The 22,290-nt window shown below is 46.7% G+C and overlaps 1 protein-coding gene across 4 annotated transcripts in view; it reads right to left on the bottom strand.

Moving 5' to 3' along the window:
* The window catches only part of SBF2 (SET binding factor 2), a 645,230-nt gene that overhangs the window by 78,945 nt on the left and 543,995 nt on the right, over nt 1-22,290 (bottom strand). For 2 of the 4 annotated variants that reach the window (XM_082270857.1, XM_082270858.1), the window contains exons 26-29: nt 20,285-20,480; nt 6,236-6,432; nt 5,299-5,439; nt 1,598-1,693 (exon numbers count right to left, since the gene is read on the bottom strand). In XM_082270857.1, coding sequence (XP_082126983.1) covers nt 1,598-1,693; nt 5,299-5,439; nt 6,236-6,432; nt 20,285-20,480 — 630 coding nt within the window. The remainder of the gene's footprint in view (nt 1-1,597; nt 1,694-5,298; nt 5,440-6,235; nt 6,433-20,284; nt 20,481-22,290) is intronic. The other 2 variants (XM_082270859.1, XM_082270860.1) reach the window with 1 other exon arrangement.

Here is a 22,290-nt window from a genome sequence, read left to right as displayed (position 1 = left end):
TTCACTCTTTAGGCAGTCCCTAGAGAGTCAGGATACCTGAGCCAAATAATTGTTTCAGATAAGTGGACTGGTGAAAAGTCTATGTGAACCCAAAACCTCTTTTCAGTATGTCTGGCCCCAATGGCTCACTGTATACAGTTTTCTAAGCGAATCTTCTTTTTCTGGAATATTTGCCTGTAATAGCACTCACTGTTGCAGGCTGATTACACTAAAGCCTAGTACACATGGGCCCGTGTGTATGGCAGCCGGTCCGACAGAAGCTTTGAGCTGTTCCTATTGGACGAGCATGCTGGAAAACCAACGGCCAATGATAAGCGAAAACCGGTGGGGGGGGGGGGGGCGTTTCCCTGTCAGAACACAATAGCTCAGCGGGGGAGATCGCTGTACTGCCATCGGATTGTTAGTACAGAGGCTCCGCTTGGAGCTGTAAGTTTTAAAATTAATAGTGTGTACTAGGCTTAGGCCACTGTCTTGCCATTAGCAGCAGCATTGTCAACCGGCTGTGTGCACTCCTTAAACTGCCTGTTGGGCTGTCTACAGTGCCTATCAGATTTATTTATTACGGGTACTTATTAGGCATCGATTTGCACAGCGCTTTACATATATATTGAAGATTCACATCAGTCCTTGCAAGATTGCAGCCTAAGGTTCCTAAATCACACCCATATATACACTTGCCAGGGCCAATTTAGGCAGGAGACAACCCACCAGCATGTCTCTGGAATGTGAGAGTAAACCGGAGCACCCTTGCTCATGTACTTGAGATAAGGTAGAATGGTAAAGTGGGGTAAAAGGGTAACAACAAAGGGAACCCCTGCATCAAAAAGGCTTGTGACGACCTTTACAGTGCTGGTGAAGACTGTAGTCCACAAGGGCACTGACAACTTTCCAAAGCTATTTCTGTTGAGGAAGTGAGAGGGGCAGTGGACAGGCAAAAACAGTAGACCTTCTCTTTACCATGGAAGGTCTGCTTTGAGAAAACTGTAGACAGTGACACATGGGGATTGATTTACTAAAACTGGAGTGTGCAAAATCTGGTGCAGCTGTGGATGGTAGTTAATCAGCTTCTAATTTCAGTTTGTTCAATTAAGCTTTGACAAAAAAAACCTGGAAGCTGATTGGTTTCTATGCAGAGCTGCACCAGATTTTGTACTCTCCAGTTTTAGTAAATCTACCCCATGGTGACAAACATACTGAAAAAGATTCTGGGTTCACATACGCTTTCATGCCTATTTATAAAAGTTTTCACCCAGGATTTACACATTTTCCTAATTTATTCCAAATAAATAATGAGTGACTCCTGGGAGAAAACATTAGAGCCCTTTAGAGTGGTCATGGTCAGGATGTGTGAAATATCTGTAATTATTTGTATGGTTTATTGCAATGTCAAAACTATCTTATTCTTATCTACTCTGAAATTTGTAGATAAGCTCTAAAATAGGATGACCCACCACTGGAGGACAGGAGGGTGTGTATCCTAAACTGGATAAATGATGACAATGTAAACTTGTACAAAATCCTTGATTGCCCCCAAGATCCGCCTTACTAGCCCCACCGAGATCTTCATGAAATGGGGCTTCCAAACTCACTTACTAACCTCCTCGGGAAAAGCTATTGGACGGACTGCCATCCAAGTGTCCTGGCACAACATGTTTAACCATACTGCTCATTCGGTAGCTCTTTCTGGCACTGCCTGAGGTCATCCAAACAGACAGACAACAAAAACGATAACAAAAAAAAAACATGTTATAGGCAACACAACAATGGAATGCAAACATGACAAAGTTATGGATTTCTGAAGTGCGTATTATAGGGTTGGTCCACCTAGAACTGATATCTCTGTTATGGTGTATGCTGATGGGATAATTGATAAGCTGGAATTCTCATCCCCATCCACCCGCCATAGTGGAGCTGCTGGATTCTCGGTGTCATTCACCTTGCCAAAGATTTTACTCGAGAGTCATAGGCCCTATGTATACTTCTGAAATTAAATATGGAGTTTAAGGCCTCGGTCACACAGGGCATCCTATAATAAATGCCCATACGAGGGCCATTTTTACCCACACAGGAATGTGCAGGTGTTCTGTGAATCTCCGTACAGGCAGCCCCATTCATGTAAATTAGGACACAGCCGCCGCTAGAACACAGATGCTACTCCCAATTTGAAACCGTGCGGGTGCCGATGCATTTTCAGGGCCGTGCACCCGCATGGATGTCTATGCTGAGGGTGCACCGGCCCGGTCACATGACTGAGTCCCATTACCGGCTTCAGTGTAGAGGAGGGACAGCTGACAACGGATGCCCTATCATAAGCCTATAGGTGACTTCCATGCCCAGGCTCTACAGCTGTTGTCGGCATTCTTTCCTCTTCACTGATGCCGGCGCTGGGACGCAATAATGTGACAAGACCCGAGCGACTTTAGAATAGGTAAGTATACAGATCTTTCCTTTTACAGCAGTGATCTCCAAACTCCCTATGCTTACTTCTATGCAGCCCTTGGGACACCGTTCTTCCCACTCATGCAAGGCAATATTTCTCCTACACACAGTGGGGAACTATTCCTGCTGTTGACACCAATGACGGGGCATCATTTCTACCAATGACACCAATGAAGGGGCTCTATTCCTCCCACTGACACCAAGGACGGGACACTATTCCTCCCAATGAGATAGCACTATTCCTCCCACTGACACCAATGATGGGGCCCAATTCTCTCCACTGCCTCCACTGTAAACTGACCCTTTGTTTAGAAAGTTTGAAGTCCCCTGGTATAGGCAACCCTAGTTTTAGAGCCGGTTCACACTGGGGAGACTTGGTCGCCTGACAAGTCGCCGTGGGTCGCCTGCCATAGATTAGCACAGAACCCGTTCTAATAGGAGCGACACAAGTCGCTCCGACTTAGAAAAAGGGTCCTGTACTACTTTGGGGCGACCTGGAGCGACTTGCATTGACTTCACAGGTAGCCCCGGCAAGTCGGATCGCCTCAGTGTGAACCGGCTCTTAACCTTTCCCAATTCTATCGAATACAAAAAAAAAAAGTTTTGGGTTTACATACACCTTCACAATGCATGACAAAAGACATGGATTGATAATTGCAGAAGTATAAATAGAGCTTTTCTCTCAATGTTGAATTCTGTATTTTACTGCAGCAGCAGAAGAAAGACCCTCTCATTTGATCATGTTGGGAAGGAGCACAGGGGAATTTAGGCCAGAGGAATCACAAGAAAGAACACAAGACAGTCACTGATTCAGTGCATTGGCATTCAGCCAGAACTGAAATATCTGTTTTAGGTGGACTGAACCTATTGAATCCCAGCACCATTGGTACTCCGCATGAGAACGGTTAACACATGAAAGTCGTGTGCTGACACGATTAGCGGATTAGGTGTGGCGACTGGACTGGCTGTTAGGGTAAGCGAAGCATGCATGGGTTTCTGATGGGTGCACTTCACAGCTGCAGATTGTATCAAGGGTAACTAAGCTGATTAGGTCGGCAACTTTCCAGTCACATGCCGCCCTGTCTGCGGTCACCTCTCTGTGAACCGAACCTGAGAATCGGCACATGACGGCTGACGGGGGGTTAATATGTCAGGAGTGGTACACTGTGAATAGTGTCCTTGTACCCAGTAGAGTCTATGGAATATTTAAAGAGTACCTGCTGGTGTACACAACACAGTCCCATGTTTTTTTCATCCATTCTATTGTATATTCTGTGGTACAAACAGAACTGGCTGTGGCATGTTAATGGACACGTGTTAACGTGCATTGTATTAAGGCAGCCCATTCAATATGAATGGGCTGTCAACTCAATTTAATGAATGCAAAAAACCCGCATGACTCCTTTATCTACAACGCAGCACACCACGATGCATGGTTTATGTATTTTGGTGTGCTGTGGTGCTTTGGGTGTGGTGTAAAGGGTACTGTACAATGCGTTGGAGGTGCCATTTATAATAAATGTCACCACAATGCACATAGAGCAGGTTTGTTGCAATGCATTGTGGCAACGTGTGCTAATTGCCTTTAATGTGTAACCCTACTAAATCTTTACTGCTGTCCATGATCCTAATGAGGAAACCCACTTTCTACTGCAACAGCCAGCGCTCTGCTATAAGCTAAAGTAGCTGCTTCCTCTTTCTGTAATGCGCTTTCCATAGCCTGCTGTGCAGTCCACAAGGTTGCTGGTGACGCCAAAATGCTGATACCACTATGCAACAATGATCTCCCTTCCTTATGTTTCTATTAAGAATGGAGTCTCCCTAAAGGGGAGGGGAGATCTCCTTGTCAGGTCCACGGACAGCAGTAAATGGATTGGGCAGTCACATAAAGTGAACCTGTGTTTCCCTATTCAGGGCAAAGCAACAGGTTTACTTATCGTGGCCTTAAAGCCAGGGAATGCATTCCTGATATGCAAAAGTAAAGGGGGTGCAGGCTGCCAAAATGCCTATCCAGAGTGATTCATACATGAAGCAAAAGATGTCATCATAGCATAGGACTCAAAATCGGCTTCAGCCTACAAGTGTGTGCCAAAAGGACACACCCACTGACACATTTCGCCCCGTGTCAGGGGGCAAAACCTTTTGGTAGAGATTTGCAGGCCAAAACTGATATTAAATCCTATGCGATGATGGCTGGTTGGGAGATAAGCGTCTCTTTTTCTTGAGGTTTACTCACCAACCACCCACTGCAGCTGTACGTACATACTTTCTCTTTGCCTTTCCACCCACCACTCTGCAGGAGCGAAGAGGAATGCTCAGTACCTCAATGGTATAGAGAAGCATGTGACTCATTCACCTTCCTAAATGGCAGCTGAGGGATGTCACATTAGGGCAGAGAGTCCTCAGCCATGTGTAAGCTCCAGGGGCCAACATACACCTGATGAATGTTCAGGTGAAGTACAAAGATCCTGTATTCATAGGCATTCTATGGCAATGGTCCTGCCAGGTTTGGGGTAGGTGGGTTGGTAGTATACGTTTCCAGCAGGGTGTTTATACCTTTCTGGTATATCCAGGTGTCATCCCCTACTTGATAATTTGCTCAGGTAGAGTCCAGGACTGAAGTATCAACTGACACCTGCATCCACCAGAGACCTATAATGGACTTTATGCCCTGAGGCACATAGCCCAGAAGTGCTATGAGATTCCCAGGCACGTTTTCCGATGCCTGTTGTTACAGTACCATAAACAATAATACAGGAAGTTTTATTGATAGCTGCACAGAAGTGAGATGAACACCCTGGGCATCTTGCACAGACAAGAAATATTTGGAATCATGTATGACAAGTCTGCAAGCTGTACCTGGTGATAGGGCCAAAGTAGGCCTGATGGTCATGGTGCTTCCTCCATTGGACTTGTAGTGGACTGAGATGGCATTCAGCAAGGCCTGTAAATACTTTTCCTGCTCTATACTGCTTGATGACTCGAGAGATGAGGCTGGAGCTAAAGAGTGACAAAGCAGAATGAATTACATCACTGGAATAGACATCAGTGACCAAACAAAGCAATCATCATACACTCCTCCTTTTTCTACTGGCCTCCAGGACTGAGTGTCTGTACCCTCCTGATTTCTACTGGCCTCCAGGACTGTATGTTTGTTTGTACCCTCCTCTTTTCTACTGACACACAGACTTGAGCGTCTGTAACCTCCTCCTTTCTACTGGCCTCCAGGACTAAGTGTCTGTACCCTTCTCCTTTCTACTGACCTCCAGGAGTGCAAGTCTGCAACACCCTCCTCCTTTCTATTGGCCTCCAGGACGAAGCATCTGTACCGTCCTCCTTTTTACTGGCTTCCAGAACTGAGTGTCGTACCCTCCTCCTTTCTACTGGCCTCCAGGACTGAGCTTCTGTATCCTCCTCCTTTCTACTGGCCTCCAGGACTGAGCGTCTGCACCCTCCTCCTTTCTACTGGCCTCCAGGACTGAGCTTCTGTATCCTCCTCCTTTCTACTGGCCTCCAGGACTGAGCGTCTGTACCCACCAGCTTTCTACTGGCCTCCAGGACTGAGCGTCTGCACCCTCCTCCTTTCTACTGGCCTCCAGGACTGAGCGTCTGTACCCTTCTCCTTTCTACTGGCCTCCAGGACTGAGCGTCTGCACCCTTCTCCTTTCTACTGGCCTCCAGGACTGAGTGTCTGTACCCACCAGCTTTCTACTGCCCTCCAGGACTAAATGTCTGCACCCTCCTCCTTTCTACTGGCCTCCAGTGTTTGCACCCTCCTCAGACCACTGGCACTCACCAGCAGTGTGCGTATTTTGTGATTTAAAGAGCCCAACGACAGTCTTCCCATGGAAGCCCCCAGACCGAAGCAGGATAGCGTTTGTTTTGGAGTTTTTCCAGGAGACCACTGGCAGTCTGTTATGGCGATAACACCTGGCAACTTTCTGCAGACTGCTGTCCTGTACCAACTGCGGCACAACCAGGAGACCGGGGTAACTGGAAGATGGGGGAAAAAAAAAAAGAGTTATTTGACAGATGGTAGACAGCAGAGAAATGTTAACATTGTTAAAGGGATGAAGCAATCAAAATGTGAAAGCACTACCAGGACATTGCTAAAAGCTAATTTTATGACCACAGATCTACTCTAATAATAAATGCCTGTCAATCACTGACGTCACATTTCACTAGCCTTGCCGCACTTACCAAAAACATGTTCTAGTTTTTCTTAGATGAAATGCAGAGACTCAAGATGATGGCTTGTTTGGTACTTCTGGGTAAGAATGAGCATGGGACAGTCCCAGTGATTGGCCCAGAGCTGTCATATGGGGTCAGGGAGCATCCTAAGCCCTGTGCCTTTCTTCGCAGAGTAGCACAGGAGTGAAGGGCAAATCACCCTAAAATCCGACTCGCGTAATTAGAATGGTCGTAGACAGCGCTGGCTTTGAGAAGGAGAACAAGGCATTAATTGGTTATATTACAGTAACATAAGGCACTGGTACAATCTCCTATATTCAATGCAGCAGTGCCATATTTTGGCGGGACTAGGTGCTAATTGGGCCATAGCCTAAGTCTGTTTCTACTGGGCAGCAAAGCTTCTCAAAGTGTTGCCCCCTGCCAGCACCTGCAGCATCAAGTTGATAAACTCGTAGCCCACAGAAGAAAGTGTGTCCATGACAGCCAGGCAGCGAGCGTGGGGCTTGGGAGCTGCAATACAATAAACGAACAGGAATAGCAGTGACTGCCATTAGTTCCGGTTTACATTTTAAAATGAGGAAAGGGTGCAGTTCTTAGGCTGTATGCACAGTGGGCGTTTAACTGTATGAGGCGCCTGCATTTGGATGCAGGAGGTAGGCATAGGTGCATCATCCAGCCACACTGCCGGCACCAAGTATAACTGTGGCTGAAAGCTGCTGGGACTGAGCAGTGCACTGTCATTTAGGGCAGTATGTCTACTCAAGGACGATTACCTGGAACAAAGATTTCTTGGGGTCCAGGCATTTGTCCCTGGGCACATATTGCCCTATACGGTAGTACCATTGGGTACATAGTCCAGCAGCAGCAACTTTTAGCTTCAAGAGTTTTACAGGCTGCAGGGCTTGACGATGCACCTGTGCTGCCTGCGCCTAAGTGTTAGAGTCCCATGCACCAGAGCTAAGCGCCATGTATACATTGGGCCTTTTATGTACTGACTATACTTTCCCTTTTTATTTTGAGCCTGGAGTGCTGCTTAGGCACGTTGCCTACAGTTTGAGTTTCTTTTGTGTTAGGTAGTTGGCTGCCCAGTCTGGGGAAAGGGTTAATTGTTAGTACCTCAGTTCTTGGGCTTTTTGTCTTGGTCCACCTTCTATTTAATGTTATACATAAATAAGGCGAAGGTCCGGTTCGGGCTTCCTTGGAAAAGGAGAGAGTCTGGTGGGAGCTTGAGGGAGAACAAATTTCACAGGTCACGGAATCCAGGAACCCAAATTACAGCATGTAATCAGCACAAGATGCTGGTGTTTCGGTGGACACTACCAGCTATTATGGATCGCCAGCTTCATATTAGCATTTGTAAAAGGTATGCCTGGGCAGCCACCGTTGTTAGCCAGTTTAGGTTCTGGACTTTGTTATGTTTGTTGATGGTCCGCCATGAGAAGTACAGTAAAGGTTTTTAAACTGTTCAAAGCCTGGTCTGAGGCTAATTAAAGGGGTGCAGGATGTTTTCTGGCGTATGAAAGAACAGGGTCAGTAAAGCACATGTGAGCTACGAAGCAAAAGCACTACAGAAAATCCACTCGGCAAGACAAGCAGGAGGAATGCAGTTGCTAAGGGTAACCAGTACTTAGTGCAGCCAGTCATTGCGTGTGGTACTGGGAGTAGGTCATGGGTCCTCCAGTAGCGAGGGGATCGGTGTTCTGGTCCCTTCCCTAGTGGTCAGTTCCCCAAAGTTTCTGGGACCGAACCTGTGGTACAGAGACCTCATGGACCTGGCCACATGATGCGGGAGAATGGAAAGATTTAAGTGCAAGCATGATGTCCACGCTAGGTGCACAGCAGGACACCAATCAGTCACTGGGAGTGAGGTGGGAAAGGTACGCTGGAAGGGTGGAGTGGGCATTGGCTCAGCAGCGTCCCTCCTAAATGCCACATAAATTAAGGGATGGTGTGTAATGACACGGGACAGCACTCTTACAGCAGGATTCTGTACTTTTACTACTGCACACTGACCACGGCTCACCTCTAAGCCGGGGAACCACCATAATGTTTGATTCTCACATGAATGCAGTTCCCACCTGGTTCTGGTCACTAGTGAGCACGCACACATGCGAAATGTACCCCAACGTGCAAGGCAAGTGGCCCCGTCCACAAGAAGTGCACTGATAATTTAATAGCTGGACAACTGAAGAATTACAAACTGGTTAAAAAAAAAAATTCTCTAGAAAGAAAAAATAAAGAGGGCGCACCCGCCTAGCGCATTACCTTTGCAAAAATGGTTTAATTAAAAAATATGTATGTCCTCCCCACTTCAGGTGGGGGATTTGGTGGCCAAGTGTTAAATGCCGGCGAGGATTCCTACCCCTCTCCGCTTGGGTGGGTGGCGCTGGGCTACCTTCCACACAAACTCTTGTTTACAACAACACTGCACGTGAATGACTAAGTACTGAAGACAAGACGACAAACGAGCCCAGGTTACACTATATTTTTATGCTTTGTGATCGTGTGTCTTACACCAGGTTGTTATCCGTACTATGTAGCAGGAGTTTCTGTCGCTATCTTTCAACTGATTTGTAGTATGGCTGTTCCTTATTTTTTCATGGCATACCTTTAAATAAAGAATTAAAAAAAATATATATATATGTATGCACATCATACAAATGATGTGAGTATGATGTGCATATATATTTTTTAATAAAATAAAACCATTTTTGCAAAGGTAATGCGCTAGGCGGGTGCGCCCTCTTTATTTTTTCTTTCTAGAGTGCTATTTGGGTTCCCCTGACCTGCTGAGAGTGGCAGCACAGCCCACGTGGCGCTTGTGGTAGTGGACCTTCAGATTCCATCAGTCACATTACCACCTCTTAAGCGCAGGAGTATTAACTTTCTTTTTTTTTTAAAAATTCACAGTAGTTCATATAAGATACAACAAGCTCTACACTCTACAGGCCAAAAAACGCATACACACAGTTGTAGATCCACAAAATTCAAACACGTCTTTCTATACAATGCGCAGCAAGAAGTCCATCGTGCTGCCATATATCTGGCTCTCACATGCTTCTTACAAGGAGAAATATCTTTCTCTATGGAACGCCGCGAAAGGTCTTCTGTGCAGTGACATGAAAGTAAAACTTGTACGTCAGAGCTGGACAAAAACTGACGGGAGATTTAATTGAATCAAACATAATAGAGAGAGCGTGAGCTTCAATTTGCTGTGTGTGATAATTCCACGAACACCCTTCTTGGGACAAATCGCGGGACATCCTTGTCCAGGAACGTGGGAAGAAGAGAAATGAAACAAAAAAATGATTTAATAGGTCTGAAATAAAGTTTTCAAGAACTAAAAACTCAAAGTGAACCTTTCCATTCCTCAAGCATGTAGACAGATTTTTTATTTCATAATCCATTCCATCAGCTGTTTCAATTGGATTAGTGTCTTTCCCAAAATATGCAGACCAAGCTGACTAAACTGAAGCGATTTACACAAAAGTGAAAAAGTATATGCCCCCTGATTGTTTATTTTTTTGCATATTTGTCACACTTAAAGGTGATGTAGATCACAGGAGTGCAGTTCATTCTGCACTCTTGAGACCCAACAGCGGGCTAAAGCTTGCTGTTGGCTGACGTCACAGACCTGGTCCAGGCTTGAGAAAAGATCGTGACCATATGGTCGGGATCCACTAAGGAACCCGGACCAGCACCTGGCTCAGACTCTCAGCAAGGTAAGTATGGATCTTAAAAAAAAAAAAAATCCCAAACTTCTATTTTAACTGATTCAGGTCATCAATGCAAAATCATGACATGTATCAGTCTGGAAAGGGTTACAAAGCCATTTCAAAGGCTTTGGTACTCCCGAGAACCATGATGAGAGCCATTATCCACAAATGGAGAAAACTTGGAACATTGGTGACCCTTTACCAGGAGTGGCTGACCTACCAAAATCACGATGATGTCTAATCCAGGAGGTCATAAAAGAACCCAGAACAACATGTAAAGAACTGCAGGCCCCACCTGCCTCAGTTAAGGTCAGTGTTCATGATTCATCAATAAGAAAGACTGGGAAAAAAATGGCATCCATGGCAGAGTTCCAAGGCAAAAGCCACTGCTGACCAAAAAGAACACAAAGGCTTGTTTCATATTTGCCAAAAAAAACATCTTGATAATCCCCAAGACTTTTGGGCAAATATTCTGTGGACTGATGAGACAAAAGTTGAACTTTTTGGAAGGTGTGCGTTACATCTGGTGTAAAACGAACACAGCATTTCATAAAAAGAACAATTTACCAACAGTCACCAATGGTAGTGGTAGTGTGATGGTCTGGGGCTGGTTCACAGCTTCAAGACCTGGATGAATTGCCATAATTGATGGAGCCATGAATTATTCGCTCTACCAGAAAATCCTGAAGGAAAATGTCCAGTTATCAGTTAGTGACCTCAAGCTCAGGTGCATTGGTTATTGCAGCAGGACAATGACCGAAACACACCAGCAAGTCCACCTCTAAATGGCTCAGAAAAAAAAAAAAAAAATAGGGTTTTGGAGTGGCCTAGGCAAAATGCAGACTTAAATCCAATTGAGATGCTGTGGCATGACCTTAAACAGGCAGTTCATGCTGGAAAACCCTCCAATGTGGCTGAATTCAAACAATTTCAAAGAAGAGTAGGCTAACATTCCTCCACAGCGATGTGAAAGACTCATTGCCAGTTATCACAAATGCTTGATTGCAGTTGTTGCCGCTAACAGTGGCACAACCAGTTATTAGGTATGGGGCAATTACTTTTTCACACAGGGCCCGGCAGGTTTGGACAGCTTTTTTCCCTTAATCAACGGAATCATCATTTAAAAACTGCATTTTGTACTTACTTGGGATAGCTTTGTGTAATATTAAAATTAGTTTGATGCTCTGAATCATTAAAGTGTGACAAATATGCAAAAAAAATAAAACAATCAGGAAGGGGGCAAATACTTTTTCATAACACAGTATGTTGTTATACGATTTGAATTTCTTTCCTGCCTCTTTTATGAATGTACCTGATACTATATGTTGAAAGTGTAATTGTCGCTTTTCAGAAAAATGGCTTCCTACTATACATGGTTCCCAACAGAGGCTGTGATCGGCTATGCTGAAGCTCTAATAGGGAGTGCAATCTACTTGGGTAGAGGACAGCCGGCCCAAGGGGGGGGGGGGGGGGTTGATTGTGGGGGAGAAGGTTGTCTGCTTGTTTTTTCCGTGCCTGCGGTCATGCATTCTGCCCGAGCAAGATGGGGTTTGGGGTGCGGCATGCCCAGTCCATGCATCTCCTGCTAGGAAATTAGCCATTAATGATTTTCAATGTGTTCCCCCCTCCCAGATAGGTAAAAAAAGCAGAAAAAAAAAAAAACAGGTAGAATATGTCTCTGCTGCCGCATAATCCCGCTTTGAATAAGGGAAGTGTTCCTTGTCTATTATTGTATTTTTGTGCTCATGTGTGACAGTATGATATGTCATATTTTTTTTATATATGTACCAATTGTTTTCTATACTAGAATAAAAGTTACCTTTAAAAAAAAAAAAATATGCATTGTTTATCTAAAATACCCAACAACAAAACCCCTAAATTATTTCAGAAGCACCCTTACAGTGAAAAAACACTGTGTATGTGTATGCTTCGTCAGTTCCGGGGCAGGCGCAGCATTCCCTGCTAAACAGCTTCTGGGCATGCCCAGAAGCTGTGCAGGGATGCCGCGCCTGCACCGGAAGTGACGAGCAGGGCCGGTGCAGGGCATTCTGGGACTCCGACGTCACCGAAAAGGGATGCAGAAGAGGACGCGCTGGCTTCAGCTGCCCACACCTGAGATGGCAGCGCTTGAGAAGAAATTTTAAAGTATTTCTTCTCAAAGGTAAGTGAAACTGGGGACAGTTCAGAGGCTATCCATTGTGGAATGTACTAGCCCTGACTGTCCCGGGGGTATTTTTATCTAAATTTGACCCCCGAGGCCGGAACTCCGCTTCAAGTGTTATTGTCTCTCTTTAGATGATTTCTGTAATGTTTTCATGTGTTCTGATGAAGCCAACTTTGGCAAAACGCGGTGACACATGAGGACCACTGAATAAGTATTGAAATCTGTAAAGCATTACAACATCCATTGTTGTATGAACATATACAGTTAATTTTAGAAGCAAAACTTTATAATTGTTTTTAATTAAAAAAATACATACATGCTGTTTGAACTTTTTTTAAATTATGTTGTGGAATAAAATTCTATGGTTTTATATATGATCTTTATACTCCGAGTCTTGCCTATAGATCAGGGTTTCTCAACCAGGGTTCCTCCTGAGGTTGCTAGGGGTTCCTTGAGCAATGAACAGTTTCCACCTCTCAGATAAGTTCCCAATGACACCATTCATCTTTTTAGCTCTCTGTAAGGGAGTAATTCTTCCCAATGACTACAAGCATAAGGAACATTCTTCCCACTGACCATCACACTAATGCAGCGATGGCGAACCTATGGCACGTGTGCCACAGCTGGCACGCATAACCTTCTCTGTGGGCACGCCAGCTATACTGGGAAGCTGCCCCCACCGCTGCCTGTGCTCGCTAATCCTCCCTCCCCCCCACATGACAGTGGTGCTGTGACAAGGGGAGAAGCGAGCGCCCCTCTTCTGTTAAGCAGTGCTGGAAAGGGACAGAGCAGCACTTGCAGAGATCACCACCTACTGTGATTCCTCCTGCCTCCCCATTGGCTGCAACCAGGGGCCAATGTGGAGTTTGACAAGTGCACCATGGGACATGTAGTCCCGGAAGACTATGGGTCCATTTTAATGTTCACCACTCGGAGAGAGAGGGAGTTTTTGCTGCAAGAAAGAGATACTGGAGCAGCACACTGTGAGCAAGGGGACAGACAGGCTGCGAGGATACCGCCCCTGCAGTGCCAGTTGTGACTGTCACCACGGGCAATCGAGAGTGAGTAAACATCTGATTGGAGCCAGCATTGTTGCTGTGTCGCTGGGATTGGTGAGAGGTCGCTGCGGCCATTATGTGTGGCTATTACTAATTGCAGTGTTGGTACTTTGAAAAAAATAAGCTGGTTTTGTGTCGCAGTTGGGCACTCGGGCTCAAAAAGGTTCGCCGTCACTGCACTAATGTATCATGAGTTGTAGATCTAGTCATTTTTAGCAAGGGTTCCATGAGACCGGAAAAAATGGATTTTTGTAAGAACTTACCGTAAAATCCTTTTCTCTTAAGCTCATTGACAGACGTAGTCTTCTTGATTCTCAAGAGCTGGGTTATGTTGTCTCCGCAGGAGTAGGACTAGGCAGAATGACAAAAACGTTCTGGCTCCACCCTAGGGGGCAGTCCCTGAGGGTATATCCTCCCTCTCTCTGCTACAGGGAATCAGTTCTGTTTAAAGCAGTACAGAGAATTTAACCCAACCCAACTCAATGATAGAGGGGCGGGTACTACGTCTGTCAATGAGCTTAAGAGAAAAGGATTTTACGGTAAGTTCTTACAAAAATCCATTTTTCTCTATCGCTCATTGACAGACGTAGTCTTCTTGATTCTCAAGAGCTGGGACATCCAGAAGCAGTGCCACAAATGAGGGGTGGGATTGACAAAATCAAATCCAATCTAGTAGGCCCAACCGGTGCCAAACTAGAAGTTTTAAAGGCTCATTATAAACAAAGAATGAGACTAAAGAAAAAATTTTCCAACGGAAAAAACCCTCGAGGTAGACCACTGGTCTCCTCAAATTGCGGCCTGCAAAACCTTGCGGCCAAATGAGGCATCAGACGATGCCATTACATCAACTTTATAATGTTTAGAGAAGGTATGCACCGACGACCAGGTAGCCGCCTTGCACACCTGGACCACTGACGCCTGATGGCGAAAGGCCCATGACGCACTAAGTGCCCGAGTGGAGTGCGCCTTAACAGGGAACGGGGGCTCCCGACCCTTAATAGAATAAGCCTGTACTACCGTCTGTCTGATCCATCTGGAAATGGTCGCGGCAGATGCAGGCAACCCCTTTTTGGGTCCATCTGGGATCACAAAAAGTGAATCCGTCTTGCGAAACGAGTCTGTCGTTTTCAAGTATACCCTGATCGCCCGGACCACATCCAAGGAGTGTAGAGCAAACTCCGAGGATGACTGGGCTTAGGACACAGGGAAGGTAATACAATTTCTTCATTCAGATGAAATTCTGAAACCACTTTTGGTAGGAAGGATGGATTCGGACGAAGAACCACCTTATCTCTATGAACCACCAGATATGGTGAACGACAAGATAATGCGGACAGTTCTGACACCCTGCGTGCAGAAGTAATAGCCACCAAGAAGGCCACCTTCTGGGACAACGTGGGTAGAGGAATCTCCCTAATATCTTCAAAGGGAGGTTTCTGAAGAACCGACAACACTAAATTAAGATCCCAGGGGGGAAACGGCGCGTGCACTGGCGGAGCCAGATGTCGCACCCCCTGGATGAAATTCCGCACCAAGGAATGAGTAGCCAAAGGCTTCTGAAAGAAGATGGCTAATGCTGAGACCTGACCCTTGATAGTACTCAAGGCCAGTTTCTGCTCAACCCCTTGTTGCAGAAAAGCCAATATTCGACTAATCGAATAAGACCGAGGACGGAACCCCAAAGGTTCACACCATGCAATGTAGGACTTCCATGTGCGATGATAAATCTTTCTGGAAGTCGCTTTCCTTGCTTCAACTAGAGTAGGAATAACTGAAGCTGACAAACCTTTGTCCTTCAGCACCTGGGTCTCAATAGCCAGGCCGTTAAAGCCAGCGATCGTAAAGCAGGATGGAAGATCGGTCCCTGAGACAGTAGATCCTCTCTGAGAGGAAGTCTCCATGGGACGTCCGCCACCAGTCTGACCATGTCGGCGTACCAAGCTCGACGAGGCCAGTCCGGAGCTACCAGGATTACTGGGATTCCTTCCTCCTCTACCCTGCGAAGAAGTCTTGGCAGTAACGCGAGAGGAGGGAAGGCATATATTAGCTGGTATTGCCCCCACGGGGCGATCAGTGCGTCTGCGGTTTCTGCTAGAGGATCGCGGGAGCGAGCCACGAATCTCTGAACTTTCCTGTTGAATCGTGATGCCAACAGATCCACATCCGGGGTGCCCCACCGTAGGCACAACTGGTGGAAAACGTCTGGATGGAGGGACCATTCCCCCTGATCCAGGGTCTGACGGCTGAGATAATCTGCCTGCCAATTCTCCACCCCCGGAATGAACACCGCAGAGATTGCTGGAACAAATCGTTCCGCCCAGCGAAGAATGCAAGCCACTTCTTTGGCCGCTCGGACACTCTTGGTGCCCCCCTGATGATTGACATAAGCCACGGCCGTGGCATTGTCCGACTGGATCCGAACCGGGCTGCCCTGAAGCTGCTCGGTCCAGTGAATCAGACAAAGTCTGATCGCTCTCAGTTCCAATACATTTATCGGTAATCTGGATTCTTCCGGGGACCAAAGTCCCTGGACAGATAACTGACCAAGAATTCCTCCCCATCCGGATAGACTGGCATCCGTGGTCACTATCGTCCAATATATTGGCAGAAATGACTTTCCCTGGCTGAGCATTGGAGACCGAAGCCACCAAACCAGAGACTCTCTGGTCTGTTTGCTCAATCGTATCTGATTGTCCAGGGATTCCGGATTCCGATTCCATCTGAGAAGAATCTCTTGCTGAAGAATTCGGGTATGGGACTGGGCAAATGGGACTGCTTCGAATGAAGCCACCATCAACCCCAGAACCCTCATGCACGTCCGAAGGGAAGACCAGCTGTTGGACAGTAACAACTGGACTGCTGATTGAATCTTTCGAAGTTTCCCTACCGGAAGGAAAACTCTCGTCCTGACTGTGTCTAGAATTAGACCCAGATATTCGAGCCTCTGGGTGGGAACCAGAAATGACTTTTGCTGGTTCACCAGCCACCCGAATTCCTGTAAAGAAATCATAGTAATTTCTATGTTTTGTAGCAAGGTCTGAGGAGATTCTGCATGAAGCAGAAGATCGTCTAGGTAACCTAGAATCGATATACCTCTTTGGCGCAGAAGTGCCAACATAGGGGCCAACACCTTAGTGAAGACCCGCGGAGCCGTGGCGAGACCGAAAGGTAACGCCACAAACTGATAGTGGTTCTCCTCTACGGAAAAGCGTAGAAAACGCTGATGTCCTGCGAAAATGGGAATGTGAAGATAGGCGTCCTTGATGTCTATGGACGCTAGGACATCCCCTGGATGCAGGAAGGCTGCTACCGTGCGAATGGACTCCATTCTGAATCTTCTTATGTTGACGAAAGAATTGAGCGCTCTTAAGTCCAGAATTGGACGCACTTTGCCCTCTTTCCTGGGTATTGTAAACAGGTTTGAATAAAAACCTTGAAACCGTTCTGTCCAAGGAACGTGGACTACCACTCCTTGTTGTAGTAGATCTGTGACTGCTCTCCGCAAATCTTCTAGACGATCCGGAGATAGTCGGATATTGGAAGGGAAGAATCGCGCCGGTGGGAGAGATCGAAACTCGATCTTGTACCCTGACTTTATGACTTCGCAAACCCATTTGTCCGGGATTCTGGAAAGCCATGGATCCGGGAACCGGCGAAGACGTCCCCCCACCCCAGTTATGGGTGGGGGCGCACCTTCAGGCTTTGGATGGTTTATCTTCAGGTCTGGAGGGGGCGGGCTTTTGCTTGCCCGACCAACGACCCCTGACGCCTCCTGCAGGAGCTTTGGAGGACTTAGTTTTTTCACCCGCTGGACGAAAAAACCTCTTGTGAGCAGAAAAAGAAGGCCCTCGTCTTTGACGAGTTCCTCTACCTTTAAAATTTTGCGGTAAAAAGGTGCTTTTTCCACCGGTGAGATCCTTAATGATCTCATCTAAGTTGGCTCCAAATAGACGCTCTCCTGAAAAGGGGATATTAGCCAATGCTTTTTTGGAACCTTGGTCGGCTATCCAACCTTTTAGCCACAGTGTACGCCTGAGAACCACTGCTGAGACTGATGCTCGCGCCATTAATGGAGTGGCGTCTAACGCCGCATCACATACAAACTGTAACCCCTGTATCATTTGTTCCAACAAATCTGATACCGCCTGAGGGACTTCTTCTAAGTCCCGGCGTAACCACTTGGTCCATTCAGTTACAGCCTGCGAAACCAGACCAATAGCAATTATTGGCCTGAAAGCTGATCCAATCAAGGAAAACATGGTGCGAGACATAGCTTCTATCTTGCGATCCACTGGATCTTTAAAAGACGGAGCGTCTTCTAAAGGAATAACCGTGGCTTTATTCAATCTAGCAATAGGTGAATCCACCACAGGTGGTTCTGTCCATTTCTTAATAAGGGTTTCCTCAAACGGATAACGCCTGTCAATGCGTTTGGAAATATTAAAAGTGCGTTTTGGCAGACGCCATTCTTCATCGATTGGATTGCCAAAACATTTGGGCAATGGAAAAACCTTTGCCACTTTGATGCGCTTTTTAGTCCCAAAAGGGATCTCAGTTTCAGCTATTTCTGATGGAATACCCTGTAACCTTAAAGTCTCTTGAACAGATACAATGAGTGCGTTTACCAACGCTTCCTCTCGGGCTATGGCAGATGCCGAAACATCCTCCTCACTGTCTGAAGAGACAGGACCCGAGACACCAATACCAGATGAAGTACCTGCAACTGCAGAAATAGGCTCAGAGTCTGAATCCGAGGTTTCAGATAATAAGGGGTTAGGCGGGGGTCGCTTTCTTGCGCCCTGTCCCTGACAAGCCACTTCCACCCGGGACACAAAAGTTTCCATAATAGCTGACAAAGATTCAATTGTCAATGGGGTGCTGGAGGATCCCGCAGACCCCTCGAGGGGATCCGGAGGAGATACATGAGTGGCAGGGTCCATGTTAATACAGGACACCTTTGCCAGCAAAAACAAAAAAACTTTTTTTTTTTTTTTTGTGTGTCTCCCCCTAGCGCAATAGCGCCCCTCAGAGTACCTGCTTCTCGATCCCAGAGAGAGAGAGAGGGACCCCCAAGGCTCACCAACCGATGCATTGCAGTTTCCAACAAACTGCAGCCAGCGTCTGTCTTACACAGACTGGAAGGAGCTGTTTGCTTTTTCCCGGGCAGAAGGCGTGGCTCCGCCCCCTGTGTACGCCTTCCGGCGTTCCCAGCCCTCCACGAGGAAGCTGGGCTCACAAAACATGGCCGCCCCCATAGAAGAGACATAAGACTCCAAAAACATGGCGGCCGGCGTGACCTGAGGACATATATGCATTCGGTCTACGGCAAAATGGCGGCGGACCGCCGATATCGTCTTCCCAGCACATCCACCTGCACTCTGCTGAGAGGTGACATATGGATCTACAGAGATACACTGCACATAAGGTAGGATTATACCTCCTATGTCTGCTGTAATGTTACAGTCTGCTGGGTAGAGTGTTAGCTCTTGAACCAAGTCCACTTCCCACAAACACATGCTGTATTACAAGGGGGACTTGTAAGTATCAGATATATACTGACCATATATGGAGGGGCCCATAATATATACTGCCTCATAATGAGGAAAAAAGGGAACGTTTACTCACCATACCGAACCGACAGGCACCCTCTCTTCACAATACCCTCTCCACCGGGGTGGGGGTTTGTGGACGCCTCGACTCTCTGGTCCTGGCGTCCAAGCGAGCTTTTAACTCGCAAAGTCAGTCCCTTTACTGGGACTCCGTCGCGGCCGACTCAGCGCACTGGTCTGCACGCGCTTTTAGGCAGAAACCGGGGTGACCACTGGATCTCAACATCCAGCCCGTCGCCCGGCCCCGCATACTTACTTGAATATGTCGCGGCCGACCAAGCGCAATGCCATGGTCTGCACGCGCTCGTAGGCCGGCTGGGGTGACCACAAGTGTCGCCCAGTCCGGCATTTTTGCTTGAAGATCTCACAGGAAAAAAACACTGGAGAAAACTACCTAAAAAATGTCTTCTTCTTAAAGAAAACAAGTCTTGCCAGGACCAAAAGATCCCAGCAAGGAACTTAGGTCCTTACTCCTGACTAGACAGAAAAAAAACTGATTCCCTGTAGCAGAGAGAGGGAGGATATACCCTCAGGGACTGCCCCCTAGGGTGGAGCCAGAACGTTTTTGTCATTCTGCCTAGTCCTACTCCTGCGGAGACAACATAACCCAGCTCTTGAGAATCAAGAAGACTACGTCTGTCAATGAGCGATAGAGAAAATATTTTGAGGGTTCCTTTGTGTTGAAAAGGTAGAGAAAGGCTGCTATAGAGTCTGATTTTTCTTTTATTTTCCTTCTTAACAAAGCAAAGATCTATTACAACGTCAAAGCTAACAAATGTCTTTGTCTGACTGAATGAAATTTTGGACACAGCCAATTGTAAAAGTTGTAATGATGCTAAAATGTCAACCTATTTCAACAATTTTCCTGGAAATCTATTCCACAGATGCCCTGGTGATGCCTTCTCTCCATTGTATCCCTCATATTTATGTACAAAATACATTCTGTTTGATAATTTACAGCTATCAGGTGCAGAGAAAACATTTATTAAATGCTAGTGATTTTTTTCTTGATACCCAAAATGAACCAGAAATCACAGAAGTTCACTGAATTGGGTGAAAGCAGGACATCTTGGTCCAGCCCACCATAAACGCATAGCCTGCACTCACCTCCGGCACAGAGAGTACATCCTGTTCATGGCCGTCACTCGGAAATGTTCGGACTTGATCCGCGTGGAGCTGGCGCTGATGGTCCCCAAGGCCAGGCGCTGGTAGTCCCGGAAACAGGCCCGCTCCACTAGCTGCTCCATGGTGGACTTCTCCGACGCTTTCAAGGTTCCGCTCGGCAGCTCATTATCATCTGAAACTGAGCAGAGAGGGAAACAAAATATCACCGGTGTGTATTGATGGGGGAAGGGTCATTTAGGGCTTCTAAACTGGTACTTAAAATGTTCCTGATACCTATAAGTCGTAATGTGACCAAACAACTGGCTTATCAAAACCCCAAATTACCTTACCTTTCAAAGTGAACTTGCTACACCAATACATTTCTCTTTAAAATCATGGAGATGCCATTAGCAATCTCTTCTCCTGAAAATGTTTGCTGCCTGGCTGTCAGGAAGATAGTATGGCGTAATTTCTGAGCAATCAACCCCCATTAAAGTAATACTAAAGAAAAAAACAAAAAAAACAAACATGATATACTTACCTGTCCTGTGCAATGGTTTTGCACAAAGCAGCTACAATCCTCCCCATCTCGTGTCCCCCACTGGCGTTCTGGGCTCCTTCTCCCTTCTGGGAGCCCCTATTACATTGCTATGGGGGCTCTTGTGCATGCTCACCTCCGAGCCCAGCTATGTGTGTCCATTGACGTGGCTCTGACCCCGCTTCTTCCTAACCGGCTGAGATTGACAGCAGCGGAATCCAATGGCTCCCACTGCTGTGTCTGAGCCAACGAGGAGGGAGAGATCCAGGAGAGCAGCTGCTCTTGTGCACATCACTGGTTTTAGATTGGGTTCAGGTGAGTATTGGGGGGGGGGGGGCAGCACACAGGTTTTTTGCCTTCATGCATAGAATGCATGAAGGTAAAAAAGAAAAAACTCCCTGCTCCAGTCGGCATCTTCAGGCTCAGGATGGCCGGCGGGCGCCATGTGATTGGGCGAATATGGCGGGGGCTAGCCTGTGCCCGTCCAGTCAAGGCGCAGCGTGGGTGGCGCATGCATGGGTGGCTGTTTCTTCTGGAGCCGGGCCCCGCCCTCGCAGTCTCAGACCAGCACGCTCAGCCTCAGCAAACCAGCTGCCTGCTGCTCAGCTCCGTACCCGACCGCGGACGTTCTTCCTCTTACTGTAAGTGCTGGTAGATAATTGTCACTAAAGGATCTGATGTATGCCAAAAGGCGGGACAAGGAGTTTGAGGGCAAGAAAAGAACAGAAAGTTAACAGAGTTACAGAAGAAAGTGACTGCTAGAGGAAGAGAGCAGAGTGCTGTTTATTAGAGAAGAGTGGAGAACAAAAGAGAGATATTGAAGAAAATGAGGGGGTGCCTGGGATGCTAGAGAGGGACTAGTCTCAGTAGTGCCATAAAACAAAAATTCTGTCTGGAAGAGAAAGATAGGGAACAGGGAGAGAATACAGAGACACTGTCATTTTCGGTTTTCGGCCAAGGGCATCCTGAATTTTTGGTTTCTGTTTTGGCCCAGAATTTTCATTTTGGTGCATCCCTACTGGAAGCCCTGCCTGGGACCTTTCCACTCTGACCTGTTTCAGAGATGGGCTCAGTTACAGTGACGTCTCTCTGAGTAAGCCTGTCTCTAGGGTGAAATGTGTTGGCAGGAGGGGCTTTCAGGCTGAACAATAAAGTTTTATGAAAACTGACACTAATCAGTGTGCAGCTGGTCTTTGAGGATGAGCTTCATCCTGCCTGCACCTGTTTTCCTTGGATACCGCCATTCCATGCACACTTGTGAGTGTTTTTTTTTCTATTTTACCTACTCTGTCAAGTCAGAGAGCCAGATCGTTAGCATTTTCAGGAGGAGGTCAGCAACACGCTCTAAAATAGACTATTTATTTTCCCTGGCTGCAGTGCTACTGTGAATAGCTCATGTCAGGTGTACCTCCCTAGCTAGTTATGAAGTGATTAAGTTCCTTGTGGTTTGCACTATTCTGTAGTGACTGGA

The sequence above is a fragment of the Pelophylax lessonae genome, assembly GCF_965119305.1.
Source record: "Pelophylax lessonae genome assembly, chromosome: 10".
Lineage (NCBI taxonomy): Eukaryota > Metazoa > Chordata > Amphibia > Anura > Ranidae > Pelophylax > Pelophylax lessonae.
The sequence above is the reverse complement of the archived record's forward strand: the minus strand, read 5'-3'. Positions and strand labels throughout refer to the sequence as shown.